A 17,405-nucleotide genomic window follows, 5' to 3' on the forward strand; every position below is an offset into this window, starting at 1 on the left:
GGAGACGTTGTCTGGCCATCTTGAGCTGGCTCACAGCAGCATTCCGGCTAATCACCACCAAGTTTTCGAGTTGATATTTTATTTCCATTCAGTAAAAATATTAACTTCATGCAGTTTGTTATATAATAGAATTGAAATTACTTAAATTTAATAATTGACAATTATTTCCAATGCTGTTGTTGTGAGCAACATTAGTGCTGTCGCAAATACACGTTGTTTTTGTTTACATTACTGTCGACATTAATACTGAAATGAAGATCACCTTTCAGTTTCCAACGTACACATAAATTCATAGACACCATATTAACCTTTGAAAGGCTTTCCAACACGTGACAAAATATGGGGCTTCAAGATAGAAATATGACATGCCTTGCTTGAGTCATTCACGTCTTATCAGTTCACGTGGGTCATAACTCATTTGTTTGTTTGGGTTGCAACTTGAATCTAACCCATGTGCCAGGTTCCCCTTACTTGAGTGAGAGATCTGCTTTGGTCTGTTTAGACTTTTTTCCTCTCTCAAAAAAGTGTTTTCAGTTGTGTGAGCGCTCAGTGATTTTTACTTTTTTAAGTGATTTCTGAAGTGTCATATTCGTGCATTACACTCGCGTGTGTAACTGTAACATTCACAGTATATTATTAATATTTACATATAATTATCATTATATATACAAAATACGTAACACCTTCATTGTGAAGGAAGGTCATCATTTCCCGGCGACATGAGCTAGCGCTGTATTGGCAACACTGTGCAGTTTCTCCATAAGAGCCGTTGTGTCTTCTGAACGTGAAAACGACTATAGAAAATGTTGCAGGAGAATTTCTTAGGTATCTAGGAAATACTAGAGACGTGTTTTGATTGTTCAAACTGTGGACAAAAGGGGAGTGGGGAAAATATGCAAGCAAAACAAGTGAAGGATGATCTGGCCTTGATGACAATATGAGGATGGAAAATGCACAGAACATGATTTACACAATCCTATTAAATTCCTGTGAGAGAAAGGTTAATTTACACACTACCACTATTATTTTTCTACTGATTATCATTCCATATTAACTTTTACTTAAATTTAAAAGTTTACTTAAAATTTAGAAAAAAACTTGTACTTATAGGTACAAAGCCAACGAATGTGCAACATGTTTGTTAATTGGCTTCATATATTTTTTTACCCCAAAAATAAGCCCAATCGTGTTTACACCAGATGTTCAATTTGAAATGAACAAGTACAATGCGATCCATTGAAGTGTAGACCACCGTGTTTGTGTTTGCGCAATCAGCAAACAAGGCAATCACGGCCATTTTGTCGGTATCATAGTGTATTGATGAAGCAAGAGCACAGCAGTTTCCGTAATTATTTTAAAAAGTGATTCACTCTCCTTACCAGATTTACAAAAGGAGGTATTTAAATTTGTTACCTTCTATGCGCACAAATTTTTGATACATACTTATTAAGACACCCACTAATGTGAGAGGGGGGGGGGGGGACAAACCGGTTTTTATGGAGGTGTTGAACGTAGACAGAAGACTATGAAGCGATAGGAGCATTTATATACTTATTGCATTTTTACTAGTATATTCAATCGCAAAGTGTGTTATAGCTCAGCAAATGTTTTCTACTGCACAGCTTGTATTTAACATATGTATGTGGTAACTCAAATCGGCACCTGAAGTTCAAAGATGATTTGAAACAAGATTCCCAGGTGTAAAAGTTCCATGTTATTTTTATCTCTGGGGTAGATTAATAAAAGCTATATATAAGTTAAATCCACACATCCTGGAAGAACTGAAACATAACATCTGTCAAGAAATTACCAACATTAATCAAAGGGAACTGCAGCAAGCTATGGGTAACTTCCAAGAGGTGTCAAACATGTGTGGACGACGAAAGGCAGCCAGTTTCAGCACCTTCTTTCATAAATTGGTAATTAAATAAATCACTCTTTAAACTAGCTATGCAAACATGAGGACTTGATTCACGGACAGTCTACAATGCCGACATATGGCCGCGAGCAGCTTGCTTACTAATAGCGCAAAACACTGGTGCCGGCTGTTTACACTTGAATGGATCGCTTTGCATGTGCTCAATTGCTAAATTCCTCTGGAATATACAAGAACAACAAATTTCAATTTTTGTACATAGGTACCCACATTCAGGCACACTGACGAATTTCAACATAATATCTCTTTGTAATTCAAAATTCAGAGTTTCCTAATGCAAAAATCAATATTTCTATTTCTCAAATATTAAGTGTTACCTGGATCCAAAGACGGATGTAAATTAGGAACGAACTGACATGAAATATTTGCCCACACCGATAAAGCACAGATACAAAATTTACCAATGCCAATATTATACTGATCCAGTATAAAATTGCAAATGTTCCTATGTACATAACCAGATGACTGCAATGTGTCTTGTTTTGTAAAGGAAACTGTGAATTTAGAATTAATTTTACAAAATTAGATCATATGGATTATATGTTTACAAACAAAAATAACATTGATTGATTTGCTTTATTTTACTTCGTTTTTTGTGCCACTTTTGGCTAATTTGCGAAGATGGGATGAGTGATGATATGACGAAATTGATGAATTTACACTCACAAACATCCATGCCCGGGCTGGGATTCGAACCCAGGACCCATGGCATCGTAGCATGATGTGCTACCCACTCCACCACAGGAGCCGGCAAACAAAAATAATAAAATGATGGAATTTTGTAATAAATTACAGGCTATTTACAGACATATCAATACTGGCAAAATTATAGGTACTGATGTGCATTTATCATCTGACACAACGTGTTTAAAAAAAATGTCATTGAACAAGGTTTGAGTGCTGAGTTTCAGTTACCTTTTTCTTAAACACCCTGTGCTTGTTGAGCACCGATTAATCTGTTTAATCCCTAATAAAAACACAAGCAGCAACAGAGAAGAAATACAAAGAGCTTCAGCGAGCCATTATTGTATCAGAGATATCATACCTCTATCAAAGCAGATTAAAAAAAAAAGAGGCAAAGACACATCAAAGTTAAACCTTCAAGGTTTAACATACAGAGGCTGATGCAATGGTACATGATCTTGGCTTATTAGTAGTTTCGCTGCAAAACTTGCACAGCACCGTTTGGGAGCCACAAGGTTAGAAAGAAACATGTGTTTCGGAAATACACCATCGAAGAAAAAAAATGTCACAATGAAGGCTGTGCACTATCAGAATTGGATGGAATTCCATGACCCATCTACCGAAAGAAGTTTTACAACTGACCAAAAGGTTAAACACTTTAACTGCCAAGTGTATCAGATTCACACACAACTTGTAAAGTTCTTATTATACACAGCACCTTTGAAAATAAATGTGTGTATGAAACTACTTTGTAACTACAGGGTAGGCACAATTTATATACAAATGGCCTAAGGAAGAATACATTTTAAAAAGTGTGTTACACAGGTCGTGCACATAATAATTATTCACACCATCAAAATAGTTCTGCCCTCCCAGAAGAAAATGTAAACTTTGACCTGGAAGTTAAAGTGGGAAGACCTACTATCCGTGAGAAAAATATTGAGCCCTCTGTTTGCGTGCTTGTAAAATTGTACTCTGTGGGTGGAAAAAGTCAAATATACCTCATTGGAAAGCTTCAAGTATCTATTTTTTAATAAGCGTCATCTAAAAGTTATTCTTCGTTGAATTTTCGTATTATAATGAAAAATTCACTTTATACAGTTCATAATTCCACAATGGATATAATATTGAGATTTTTTGTACGTGAAGACGGATTGTTTTTGCATCTCTGTGGAAGAAGTCAAATGCAGATCTTCACTAGATGCTTCAAAAATTGAAATTTTAGGCAAACGTGCAATCTTGAAATGCGTAATTGCAAATGGAATTAAATTGTAAAAAGTTGTTCATATGACACATTTGATCCAAATCCAGAAGTTTAACATGTGTATCTCAAGTATGACCACAGATATAAATTATTATTGACCACTCCAAATATGATAAATGCACGGATGACGTATGGCGAGATGCGGCCAATCTCAGACTCCGCGGGCTGCAGGTGACTTGCACAGTGTTGCCCCTTCGCTGCAGCTACATGGTCTACGCTGCGGGAATACTGGAACTGAAAGTGCGTTCTGTTGGTCCGATCCAAAACATTGTTTAAATATATATATATATATATATATATATATATATATATATTGCTCCCCTTTGCTTAGCAGCATGCCATGAAGGTGTATGGGGGGGGGGTAATGCCCCACACTTTCTTGATCCGGTCATGAGTGGGAGTGATGTGATCAGCATCATGCCCCTGACTGCCTACCCCCCCCCCCCCCCCGGGGGGGGGGGGGTTCCCCCAGCTGCCCATGTTATTCGACGCTGGGTGGGATTTGAACCAGCCAGGGATCGAACGCTGGACCTTTAGCATGGTAGTCAGACACGTTACCAACTGAGCCACAAAAATAATGAATAAACAATTTATCATACTATGAATGAGATACATTTGTTATATTTTCTAGCTTTTAACCAATCTTTATATGTACGTCATTTTCTCCGTATCATTTTATGTCACTCATTTAAAAAGAATAAGTGCAACGATGAGCTTGATTTGATGAAGGCAATGAAATATCTTACCAAATATTCGAACCCGTGACTGATGGTTTCGCAGTCTCCTCTGTATAAAAAAATAACGTGCCTGCGATGTACAGCAACAGCAAATTCATAACAAAGGAAAACAGCAGGAAACAGTACATTAAGGGATCTTATGTATGTGTGCGAATTCAGGCTATATGGTAGGAACACAAGAGTGATAAAGAAAATCTACATTCGTCAATTACAGCATCTGAACAATGCTTCTCTGTGCACAACAATTCGCTTTGTAAACAAAACTTTCGGCTTAATTTCCGTGTCAAAGCTGCTGGCTGAATGCAAAGTTTAAATGGGCTGCCGGCGGCATGTGGTAACAAAGCGAACTTTGTCGTAGCAACGAGACAAAAAAAGCGTGTTGCAAAGAAAACAATTCTGTCTGTCGTTTTCAATTCGCAGAATATGAAAAGATAAGCCATAAAAATTTGATTTTTATTCCATGCTCATTATCTAGATATGTTTTGCATCACCATTGGGCTGACCATTACCGAGATTGCAACACTGTTATTAAACATTAATATTGGCTGTTCCACAAATGATAGCAACATTATATATGGCAGAGATATTTACATATAAACAAGCTTCAATCACAAGAAATGTCATATTTTTCCGACTGGTTTTCAAGAAGTTACACACGATTGAACTCGACTTACATAAAACACACACGAAAAAACTCCACTTTTACAAACATTTTTGTTTGAATAGAGAACAGACAGAGCTAAAATCAATTTGTCTTGCTTTTTTCTAAAAGTAGACACTTGTAGCTTTCCAATGAGGTATATTTAACTTTTCTCCTCCCACGGAGTACAATTTTACAAGCACGTAAACAAAGGGCTCAATATTTTTGTCATGGATAGTACTGCAATTGACGAAGGTCAATGTGGTCGACATGAGCATACACAAGCCCACATAAACAAAGTGAGTGCGATAATCAGAGAAGCCCGATGGAAAATGAGATCAATATTGGATGGTCATTTGTTAATCAGCATTTATTATACCGCATGTTGAACCACAAAGTCTGAGCACAGTGTGGGTTCCTTCCTGATCTGTACAAGAAACAGGAGGTTGTGACCCAGGTCCCAAGAGGGAATCACTAGTGTTTTCGAGAGAACTGGTACTGGAGATAACACCTGGGTCTACCGTAACGAACAGGAGAGCACAAAACAAAGCCTAGAGTGGAAAAATCCATAGAGAAAGAGATGCAGACCTGTTAGGGCCTTCCTGATGGTGTAGGTGACATCATTGCCTTGTAATCAAGGGGTCCTGGGTTCAATATCTGGTGGAAGCACATAGTGGTTCAGATCCCAATTTAAACTGTAGTTGTGATTAGTCTATCTGTGCATAAAGTGGACTTAGAAGAAAACTCAAATACAGAAGTTAGTGGAATGATACGAGGCATGTTCAAGTCAAACTGGGACTTTTAATTTTACAGGTATAACAATGTATGCTGGTGGTGCTATACGCAGTCGTAAGTGGCTAGTGTGTCCTATTACTCACAGGCAGCGCACATGTCGCAGGGCAGTTCAGGGATCGTTAATCGAGGTGGCAAACAACAATGTTAGTGCGTGCATGGAACAGCGTGGGATGATGAAGTTTCTTGTGAACGAAGGTGTAAAATCCACGGAGATCTACAGAAGACTTCAAGCTCAGTGTGGTGGTGAGACGCTCAGCCACAGTAAGACATCTGAATGGTGAAAACGATTCAAAGATGGCTGTGCATCCGTCAGTGACATCAGGTAGGGTTCCCAGCTCACAGCAGTCATTTCTGGTTCAGGCGTACTGACAAATCTTTCTATGCCGAAGCTTTCCAGGCATTAGTTAAACGCTGGGATAAGTGTATAAATGTAGCAGGAGACTATGTCGAAAAATAAATGCAGTTTGTACTCCTTGAAATTCTCTCTTTTATTTAATGAACTCAAAAGTCCCGGATTGACGTGAACGACCTTCGTACAACAAATGCATTATCTTCGATAAAGACTATGTGAAGAAGTGATATATTTCTTTGCTCAGTTACTTGTTTTAAACATGTTAAATGGGCTTTTCCTTTGCTTTTTAATACACCTAGTACATTTTTCAGCATGTGGAGCTTTCCTGCAAAAATCAAATTTGCTACTAACCACAAAATGTGAAAACACACATGGAACACTTACGCTGAAACTAAAATCTATGTAAAAATGTTGGTACCAAAATATGAAACATCTGCAAATCGTGGAATAAAACTTGGTCTGCTGTTAATATATCATATACATGGGTGTTCAATAATTTTTACCTCACAATAATACATATCAGAACAAGGAAGTTCATATTTCACACTTTTCAATAATATTATTTTGAATCAACTCTCTTTTATACACAAGAATCACAAGGCTACACAAACATAAAAATTACTCCTTGTGCACACATTATGTCAAAGACCTAAAGTATTCAAACAATAATACTAATAAAACTAGAGGCTACCACAAGCAAAATTGAAATATGATACACAACGTTGCAAAAAACTACAACTGATAAATTAATACTGCATACTAAATATATAGATAAACACTGAATGAAAATTCTCATGATGTTGAAGAAAGAACATAATATTTCAAGAATTGGATTTTCTTAAGTTTATTCAGTCAGAATAAACATACGAAAAAATTACACCTCAAACTCTACTGTTGAAATATGCCATAAGAGACAAGCAATAAAAGAGACCAATCATGTGAAAATACAGTACTTGGGTTTTTACTGTGTGCAACTTTAGAGGCTCGTATTACGGTATATTTCCAGTCAAGAGTGCATGTTTGGAGTGTTTATTATAAATGGACATTCATTTTCTTACACAAATATAACATGTCAACACATAATTTGCGAAAAAAGCCATTTAAATAAATGAAAATTTATTACAGGCAGATTTTATTACTGGATGAATCCATGTCTTAACATGTTCAGACAAACCTCTGACTTACATTCCTTTCCATTCATAATATCTACTAATGGGCTAATTATGCTATTTGTATGATGTACTTAATAGAATAATTTTAACTGCATGGCAGTAAATTAAAAATAAATATTTATTTGTAACTAATAACATAAATTGGCCTGTTTTTGTCCAACATCTCCCTCTTGAAACTTTCTTATTCATGGAATATCGATCTCGATTTTTTTTACAGGTACTTTATGCTGTAAATATCATTTTTTTTTTATTCGGTCCCCCACCAGATATTGTAGGCCAAATTTTGAACAAAAGGAAAAACAAGCATTTTCACAGAGCTATAATTTAAAAGAGAAAAACAGTAAAACAGCGACCAAATATTTTCTACTAAAACTTTGGATGTATATGTTTCATCTCGAGAAATTATAGCTCGAGCAACACATTACTTCCTTGCTGAAAAAAATATCAAATTTGACTTTTGTTCAAAATCTAAAATTACTCTTGGGCCTAAATTTCGGTCATTTGCATTATACGAGGGTCACTAAGAAAGTAACCGCCATTGTGGCGTTGCGCTAGTAGCAGTGAGCAGGGTGCAACCGTTGTTACGTCACGCAATCCGTGATTACGTAAGCTTCCAGCTGTGATAGTGAGAGCATCGTAGTGCCGCGCTTATGCTGGTTATAACGTCACAAAATGTCCGCTGCTATCGAAAATCCCACCAAATGCGAGGTACGAGGAGTGATAAGATTTCTTTGGGTAAAAATTCATGGAACGTGGTCCGACAATCACTTCTGAAGTTTACAGTAACACTTTGCAGAAACTGAGAAGAGCCATCCAGAAGAAACGCCGTGGTCTTCTGACATCTGGGGTTGTGATTGTGCATGACAACGCTTGCCCTCACACTGCTCAGCGAACACAAGAACTTTTGCGCCAATTCAACTGGTACGTTTTTGATCATCCCCCATACATTCCGGACTTGGCTCCTGATTTTCATCTGTTCACTCATATGAAGAAGTGGCTTGGGGCACAGTACTTCGCTGACGATGAGGATCTTCAAAATGCTGTGACATGTTGGTTGAATTACCAGGCAGCTGAGTTTTATGCAGAAGGGATTGATAAGTTAGTGAAACACTATGACAAGTGCTTGAATTTACATGGCAACTATGTTGAAAAATAGAGGACAGCTGTACCTTTCAGATGTAAAGTAAAAATTTGTTGTATCTATGCAGGTTTTTATTTATACAAAATGGAGGTTACTTTCCGAATGAGTCTCGTAGATGGTAAAAAAAAATACAGAATATAAAATGTAGCTTGAAATGTACTCAAAACAATGTTTTTATTCCAGCTTTCTATCATTTTTCTTAGCTGAGTTATCATAATTATCGCAACTGTCTGCAAAAATGCCAAAAGTCATGAAACAAAAATGGCCACTATTTTCAAACAAAGTCAAGTACCCTTGACACTCTGTCTCCCCTACAGAAAGTGAAATATCTTGCATGGTTTATGAAGATTTTGTTGTTTATGAACGTTTTCAGTTGATTTTAGCTCTCGGAAATGTGATATTGTGAAGTAAAGTGAGTGTTATTTCAGAATGTTACATTTACTGTGAAGCAGAACAGCCCAAAGGTTTTGCGTAAGTGAATATAGCACCCAAAATTACTTTCCACAACAGCAGCTATAAATTTACATAGTTAGGTTAGGTACCGTACTGATAGGGATTTTTGGCATGTTCTTTTGCTATTTTAGTGTACATACAAACAGTTTTTACAAACAAAAAGCTGCGAAAGTACTCCAAAATTGCAGGTTTTAACTTACGTGGGCCATTGTTTGGGATCAAATATTACTGTTATTTCTGCTTTCCTAATGCTGGAACCAGTTTTACATTACGTAAAACATTGAAATCTGTCGAAGTTCGATGTAATTCTCGAGGGGGTACAGCCCTGTCAAGTCTTATATATACCTATAATGCCTCTTTTGAACGATCTTTGCATAGGGGATACAAAAGAAATAAATGAATTTTTTCTAAAATAGTTGAGAAACATGTTTACCAGGCTGGGACTCAAAACCAGAACTTTTGGCAGCAAGATCATAAGTAAATCACTCAACACACTTGGCCATTAACATACTTAATAATGAATGCAATGCTCTCTATATATATTCACAACGCACACCATACATTAGATTACATATATTGGCATATACCAGGTGGTCCATTTATAATGATAGTATGGAATATCGCATGCAGAATGCATCCAATCGAAAAATTGCACAGAAGAAAAGTTTGATACTATTGAGGGGGTAAGTCAATGCCGCAAAAAATTTGTCGCTTCCACCCACCCCTTTGGGGGGGGGGGGGGTAAATGTGAAATTTCAAATGGAACACTCCCATTCTTTTAAAAAAATTGGATTCCTTGTTGAAAAAGAAGTATTTTTTGTTCGAAAAATTTTGTAAAAAAATTGCAACCTTCGAACATTTATAAACAACACAACTCACTACTCCATTCAGGCTCGAGCCATGTTGGACACAAAGTTTCCTGGTCGATGGATAGGACGTGGAGGACCCGTTTCTTGGTCAGCTCGTTCACCCAATCTCACATTGCCTGATTTCTGCCTTTGGGGACTACTTAAAAGAAAGTGATACCACGAAGTTCCAACAACGCCAGAAAACATGCGGCAACGAATTATTGATGCTTGTGCCTCTATCACTCCTGACATTTTGGGACAAACAGTGTGGAGCTTCAGACACAATGTTTTGAAATGCATTAAAGAGAATGGTCATCATTTTGAACATTTGCTCCTTTAAACATTTATTTGTGTACCTCAAATGATAACTACTTTGTAGTAAAGGTAAAGAGCTCCCCTGTGCTTAGCACCATGCCATGAAGCCATATAGGGGGTGTGGGGGTAACGCCTCACACTTTCATGATCCAGTCATGAGTGGGGGGTGATGTGATCAGCATCACGCCCCTGACCGCCTTTACCCTCCAGGGTTTACCCCAGGTACCCATGTCATTCGACGCTGGGTGGGTGCCGAGGCCGCTTCCAACGTTAGAAAGATTCCCAGATTTGAACCGGCTGGGATCGAACCCGGGACCTTGAGCATGGTAGTCAGATGCGTTACCGACTGAGCCGCCACAGCCACACGTAACATACTTAATTTTGTTTTTCATAAGAAATTGTTCCTTGAAACCAAAGACTTGGAACAAATTAATATTATTTATTGTTACACAAAAACATAAATTGCAAACAATTTTCTTTTGCCAAATTCTTTGCACACATTTTTTGAATAAAATTCGTTTTTGCAATGTTCTCAATGGAAACCAAAACTGTTATCACATAAAGGGAACAAAATAAAACTGAAACTACCAAATGTTTATAAATGTTCGAAGGTTGCAACTTCTTACAAAATTTTTCAAACAAAAAATACTTCTTTTTCAACATGGAATCCAAATGTGTAAAACGAATGGGGGTGTTCTATTTGAAATTTCAAATTTACCCCCCCCTCCCCTAAGGGGTGGGTGGCAGCGACAAAATTTTTGAGGCATTGACTTACCCGCTCAATAGTATCAAACTTTTCTTCCGTGCAATTTTTCGATTGGATGCATTCTGCATGTGATATTCCATACTATCATTATACATGGACCACCCGGTATACCGTAAACAATATCAAATAGATGTCCTTGATGAGTTAAATGTATATTTTAACACCTAAACATCAGTGTGGTATGAGTGTTAGGCCTGTTTTAGACAGAACCATTTCCTTTAGCATTTATAAGAGACAGTACTTTACATGGAAGTATTTCATGGTTGGATTGGCATTTGCAACTGTGAATTACACAGACAACAAAACATATATATTTTAGTTGTGGGTGGGGTCCGGGATGGCAGGGAAGGGGTTGAGTCCAGGGGATATAGTGGCATGCATATTCGGCGGGAAGAGGTGTCAGTGTTTGGGGGTAATAGATGGATAATGGCAACATGGAAACAGTTGTTAAAGTTGGTGTCGGTGTGGGTGACGACAGTGAGGTTGGAGTTTTGGGTGGAAGAAGGATGGTTATTGATTCCGAGGTTCAACGTGGAGGAGATTTCGCCGAAGTAGAAATTACCGCAGATTTCCAGAAATCCAAAAGTCCGGTGACTTTTGACTATATAGTGTGTACATAGCATGTAAGGCACTGTTGCACAACTTTCATTTAAAAAAATAATGAATTCAAGGAGGAAGAGAGGTAATTTAACAAGGGGAATGTTTATTTATATTTGGTAAACATTTAATGAATGAGTTATCTTGTAAACGAACTGAAACTCAACATACATTTTCTCAAAAAGTAATCACGAATATTGCATTGACAAATTGTTTGTATTTCTTTTTGTTACTATACTTACATACAATTGTAATTTGCTAATGTCTATATTGAGCACAAAAATGCATGTCACCTAAACTGTTAAAAAAAAAAAAACACTCAAGAATGCATCAGCACATAATTATTCAGAAAACCAACTTTTTTCTCTCTCTCGATTAAATTGTTGTGGATTTTTAAAAACATGAAGTGATACATCGTTTACATGGCACTGGGCTGCCTTAATGTTTCCACATATGACATAAAGCTCGCTTCTCAAAGGTACATGAGATGGTAAGAAAATTAGTACTGCATATGGCATCCAAATGCTATAAGAGTTTTCACTTTACACAATAGTATCTTCATCACAGCAGAAAAGTACAGAAAAATGTTTTCCTTTGAAGCAGGCCTTACACCATTAACAGTAATTAAAAAAAATATTAAGAGCGAGTATTTAAACATTTACTTACATCAGTTTAAGCAGACACACTACTGGAACAACTCTGATGATTTTCAGCACATCATATACCAAAAAAATCCCAATGGAGTAACATATTCTGCTTAAGATAAGAAGTGTGATATACCATCCAAGTTTCGATGATGGATAAATTGCTCTAGATGTGTTAGCATCAGTGTACCTTGGAACAGCTTTCATACTATACAGTTATTTGTACTGTACCTCTTGTAAATTCAACTACAAGTTTGGTTCTATGTTGATATACACACTGTAATTAGAAATAAGAGTAATGAGTATGAAGCCTACCTAATAGTGAGAGCAAGACAGCAAACACCGAAAAAAAAAAATACATACCAGTAGTTCCAATACATTACTTGTTTTTTATTTAGCTTTGCATTTCTGCTAATGATAATCATGATGATGAGGATGCATTATGATATGGGTCATTCGTTCCATGTCAAGCGAACCAATGAAAAGCACCTGACCATCTCTAATTTTATTCATACGTAAGTGTCATGAAGTACTACACTACGGTAGGAAAACTGCAAAATTGCAGATTTGTATCTGTTATAGTTCTCCAGTTAGAACCCCCTGAAATATGAAAAAAACAACAACAGAATTTTCGGCACACATGCAATAAAAAAAAACCCTCATAAATCAAGCTAGAATTGACGTAGAAGGTTGGGATAAGAACCAAACTCTTGCTTTGGCTATAAGCTTTAATTAGATATATCACATGACTACTTTTCAAATCTTTTTCATTGCAAGATCATTCAAACTTTTCTTGAAAATCAAATTTTTCAAAAACCTATGTTTTGAAAATTTTTAAAAAATGCACATAGAAACATAGCCTACATATTTCAACATCAAGTCTTAGCTAGTCGTACAACTGCATCTATGAAGAAGTCAAGTGTATACCATCTAAAAATACTAATATTAATATTGTTTTTCAAGAATAGGACGTCCTTAATGGTGATCGAGATAGAAGAGATGAGATCGCAATGCAATAATAGTTTTTGACATGTATAAACAAATACTATACACTAGGTAAGACCATATGACATGGGAATATTGCAATGTAAATTCCATTGCTTTGTAAAGGGACTGCGTTGTTTACCAAATTGGCCAAATGGTGAAATAATGGGGATGTAGGAAAGGGGTCTCATTTTTTTTGGGGGGGAGGGCAAGTTTTTAACAAATACTTGTTAACATTAAAAAAAATATTTAAACATTTTTAAAACAATAAATTTAACAATTAAAATATATTTTAAAACAATAAAAAAACTTTTTAATGTTTTTGAACAGCAATTAATTAACCTAACGTAACAACAAAAACAATTAGCAACGTTATATCTCTTTTCACACCCAACGCACATTTAAGTAGATGGCTGGGTAACACTTCCATATAGAGGAAACGGATTTCTTACTTTTTACAGAAGAAATTACTTACGCAAATCATTTTCTGTAGCGTTGTTGAAGTTCGGGAATGTATTTTTTATCCTTTTGAACCCCAATTCATGTTTTGTTATGGGAAAATTTGTCTCTGACACAGAATTGCTGTTGCTGCCATATGCTATCTGCACGTAAACACGATGTTCTGTGTCTTAGATGACGTAACCCCCAATAATTGTTTCAAACCACGCTGTGTTTTCGCAAGAAGATGAAGTGTCTAGGATGAACAGGAATTTTTTTTAACTATGTTTGATTAACCTAACATTACTGTGAATGGCTCGTGGCAAGTAGGAAGCTTTACATTCTCAAGATTGGAAACACCGCATAGAGACTGGAAATCGACACAACAGAATCACGACGTGAGATGAACTAGTACGCTCTCGCCATATTGTGTTTACAGAACCGAAAAAAGGAAGAACAGTAATACTCGTAAAGTAAAGAAATACACATTATTATCGTTACAAATTCATTATTACAACACCCAAAGAAATGTTCCGCAATGCACAATAGTATGCTACCAATGAAAAAAAAAAAAGTAAAGTGCTCCCCTGTGCTTAGCACCACGTCATGATGGCGCATAGGGGTGTGGGGGTAATGCCCCACACTTTCTTGATCCGGTAATGAGTGGGTGTGATGTGATCAGCATCATGCCCCTCACAGCCTTTACCCCCCCCCCCCCCCCAGGTACCCATGTCATTCGACGCTGGGTGGGTGCCGGGGCCACTTTCAACGTTAGAAAAGTTCCCGGATTTGAACCGGTCGGGGATCAAACCTGGGACCTTGAGCATGGTAGTCACGCACGTAACAAAAGACATTATTTCTACGTGTTTCCACTATACAGAAGTGGTATCGATGGCTGCAGCAGTTCATATCCAATACAACTGTAAAAGAATGGATGCTTGCACACAAAGTATCATAGGCTATAGGAGTGCAAAGAAACGAAAAGTGATTCTCTGAGAACACTCAGATTTTAATCACTAACACACTAGTATGTTCCAGCAGACTTAAATATAAATCAAAGCATGGAAAATATTAATTCAGAATTACACAATCAGAATTTGGGACAAAATTATCGGTACTACTTTACTATACCGGAGACACCTATCAATGATTTATTTCGCAATTTTTTACATTGATAACATACTATTCTGCGTTGTAGAACATTTCTTTAGGTGAAATAATGGATTTCTAACGAAAATAATGTATATTTCTTACATACGATAGCCCCATGAACCATCACGGGGACGAGGTATGCCTACTAGGTTAGGTTAGGCCTGTTAGGTTAGGTTCCATTAGCACTCCTTTCGTTCAATTTAGCATATACAGATAACATCGGAATTACAAATTCCACGGCATCTTCCACACCCAGCAACAACTTCAAGATGCATCCTCGACACATGTTGTAGCAGCAGCAATAGCGCGTCGGAAATAGATTTTCGTAGAAAACCACATGCATTCGCATTAAAATGGATCAAAACTACATTCCCGAACATCAACAACGCTACAGAAAATGATTTCCGTAAGTACTTTCTCCTGTAAATTTGAAGAAATCCGTCTCCGGTATAGTAAAGTGTTACCAATTATCGCCTAAAATAACTATCAATTCTACACGAAATACATCTGGCACTACTAGCAAAAATAGTGTGATGTGCAATAATATACTTGGCTTAAATACAGCATAATGATCGGAAACATTGCAAAAAATACCTACATTAGGTTGATGCTAATGATATGATAGTCCCTGAACCAGTACGCTATCGCCCGCCATAATGTGGTACAGAATCGAAATAACAAGTAACAGTAAGTACTCGTAAATGTAAGAAATAGACATTATCTTAGTTAGAAATGCATTATTTCACCTTAGGAAATGTTCCGCATTCCAAAATAGTACGTTAGCAATGTAAAAAATATGATTTATAGGTGTTTCCTTTATACTATAATAGAACCACCAAAATTTTCCAAACATTATCAATCTCCTTTTTACATTTGTTCATGTTCAACAATTCTTTCGGTAACGGTTCCGATTGTTTTATGATTTCTCCTAGCACAAAGACTAATTAACGTAGAATTTTGGAAATCATTGTCACACGAAATTTGAACCTTCCTTAAAGTAATGAGCACTGTTTGGACTCGAAAAAAGTTATTTATGTTGAAAAAAACATTGAAAATGATCTTACGCACTTCTCATGGACAAGATATTCTCGGTCGACAAGCGACAGTAAATATTGTAGAAGCGTGGGAATGAATGTAGAAGTAAATCGGAACCTTAGTAGAATGCATTTAGGGACTTTATGTTAATGCTAAGGGAACCAAACCTAACCTGCCTAACCTAACCACGAAAGCATATATTGAACAAAACCTTAAGTAATTGCTAAAACTCCGCAGTGTGTGTTAACAGACTTACATTGAAATCGAACCATGTAAAAATTCCATTCGTAACATGATGAAATTGCAATAAAACAAAAGAAACTTGGGCCATTTTTTCTTCTACAAGTAGGAAAATGTTGTACATTTATGTAGTATGAAGTAACGTAAAGGGCCAAGTAGTGCACATGTAGTTAAGCTGGAAACTGTATTTAGTAAGAAATATGTGCACGTATTAATAGTACTAATATATTGTAAAAACACTCTCTCTGATAAGATGAAAAATAAAGTGCTTCTGATTCACCATTAATGTCTACAATAGACGTACTCAATTCCCATACTAGTCCTTGGTGATATTTCATTGCTCAAAAGTGTACACGGTTTCCTGAAGAAACGTTTATCATGTAAATAATATGAGTACACCATAGTTATACAAGAAATTTCCTGATGGATTTTATTTAAAATGGGAGGTAGATAATACAAATTCAAAATACCGTAGAGTTAACAACAAGAAATCTCTTCTTCCTTGGTTACGAATTCTTAGCTCTCAATTTTCTACATATACGAGTAATTTCTCTATTTGATCTGTAATGCTTTTCTTACCTGAGATGATATGTTTTCAACAATCATTATCAAAAACTTTTTCCGATTGATTTCTTAACGCCAAAGCGCCATGTTGACAGTAGCAACTAAGATGGCGTGAAAGCGAAAGACGACGCTAACAAATTACGTTTCCTTTGCGCAGTTGTAAAGAAACGGGGCATTTGTAATATTATTTCTTGGTTTTGCCCTTATAACGTTACATTTCGTATCAAGTGAGCAGTGCTGAAGTTCTATTCTAGTTTTCCAACATTTTTGAAGATGGTGCTATTATATTTAAAATTATTATCAATATTTTCTAAAATGCGCAGTAAACATTCATTTGTTTGCTTTACTATAAACATTTGTCTATGCCGGTCTGTGCCATAAACATGCCATAAACCAGACAAGAGCGTCCGGAAGCTTCTCCGACACTCGCAATCTCGAATTATAAATGCGATTTCCCTATAAAATGATTGTTTTTGCATTTCTGGAATAAAAACTAAAATTTTCCGAGACGTTTCAGCCACTTACAACGAGAAATAACCACTTTTTTTTGCACGACCATTTGGAATATTCAGACTGTTAGGGATTCCGAAAAGTCGGGAATTCATTTCTCACAACCCGGACCGGGATGGGAAATTTTTCCCGATCCTG

General features: G+C 36.6%; 1 protein-coding gene across 2 annotated transcripts in view; it reads right to left on the minus strand.

Moving 5' to 3' along the window:
• Positions 1–16,999, minus strand: part of LOC145994617 (proton-coupled zinc antiporter SLC30A5-like) — a 66,103-nt gene extending 49,104 nt beyond the window's left edge. Inside the window, exons 1-2 of one of the 2 annotated variants that reach the window (XM_083130676.1) lie at positions 16,773–16,999; positions 12,367–12,621 (exon numbers count right to left, since the gene is read on the minus strand). In XM_083130676.1, coding sequence (XP_082986802.1) covers positions 12,367–12,551 — 185 coding nt within the window. In that variant the 5' untranslated portion in view covers positions 12,552–12,621; positions 16,773–16,999. Of the gene's footprint in view, positions 1–12,366; positions 12,622–16,772 lie in introns of those variants that run through there. The other variant, XM_083130675.1, reaches the window with a different exon arrangement.
• Positions 17,000–17,405: the final 406 nt, after the last annotated feature.

This window comes from Lepisma saccharinum, chromosome 11 (assembly GCF_977018435.1).
Source record: "Lepisma saccharinum chromosome 11, izLepSacc3.1, whole genome shotgun sequence".
NCBI lineage: Eukaryota > Metazoa > Arthropoda > Insecta > Zygentoma > Lepismatidae > Lepisma > Lepisma saccharinum.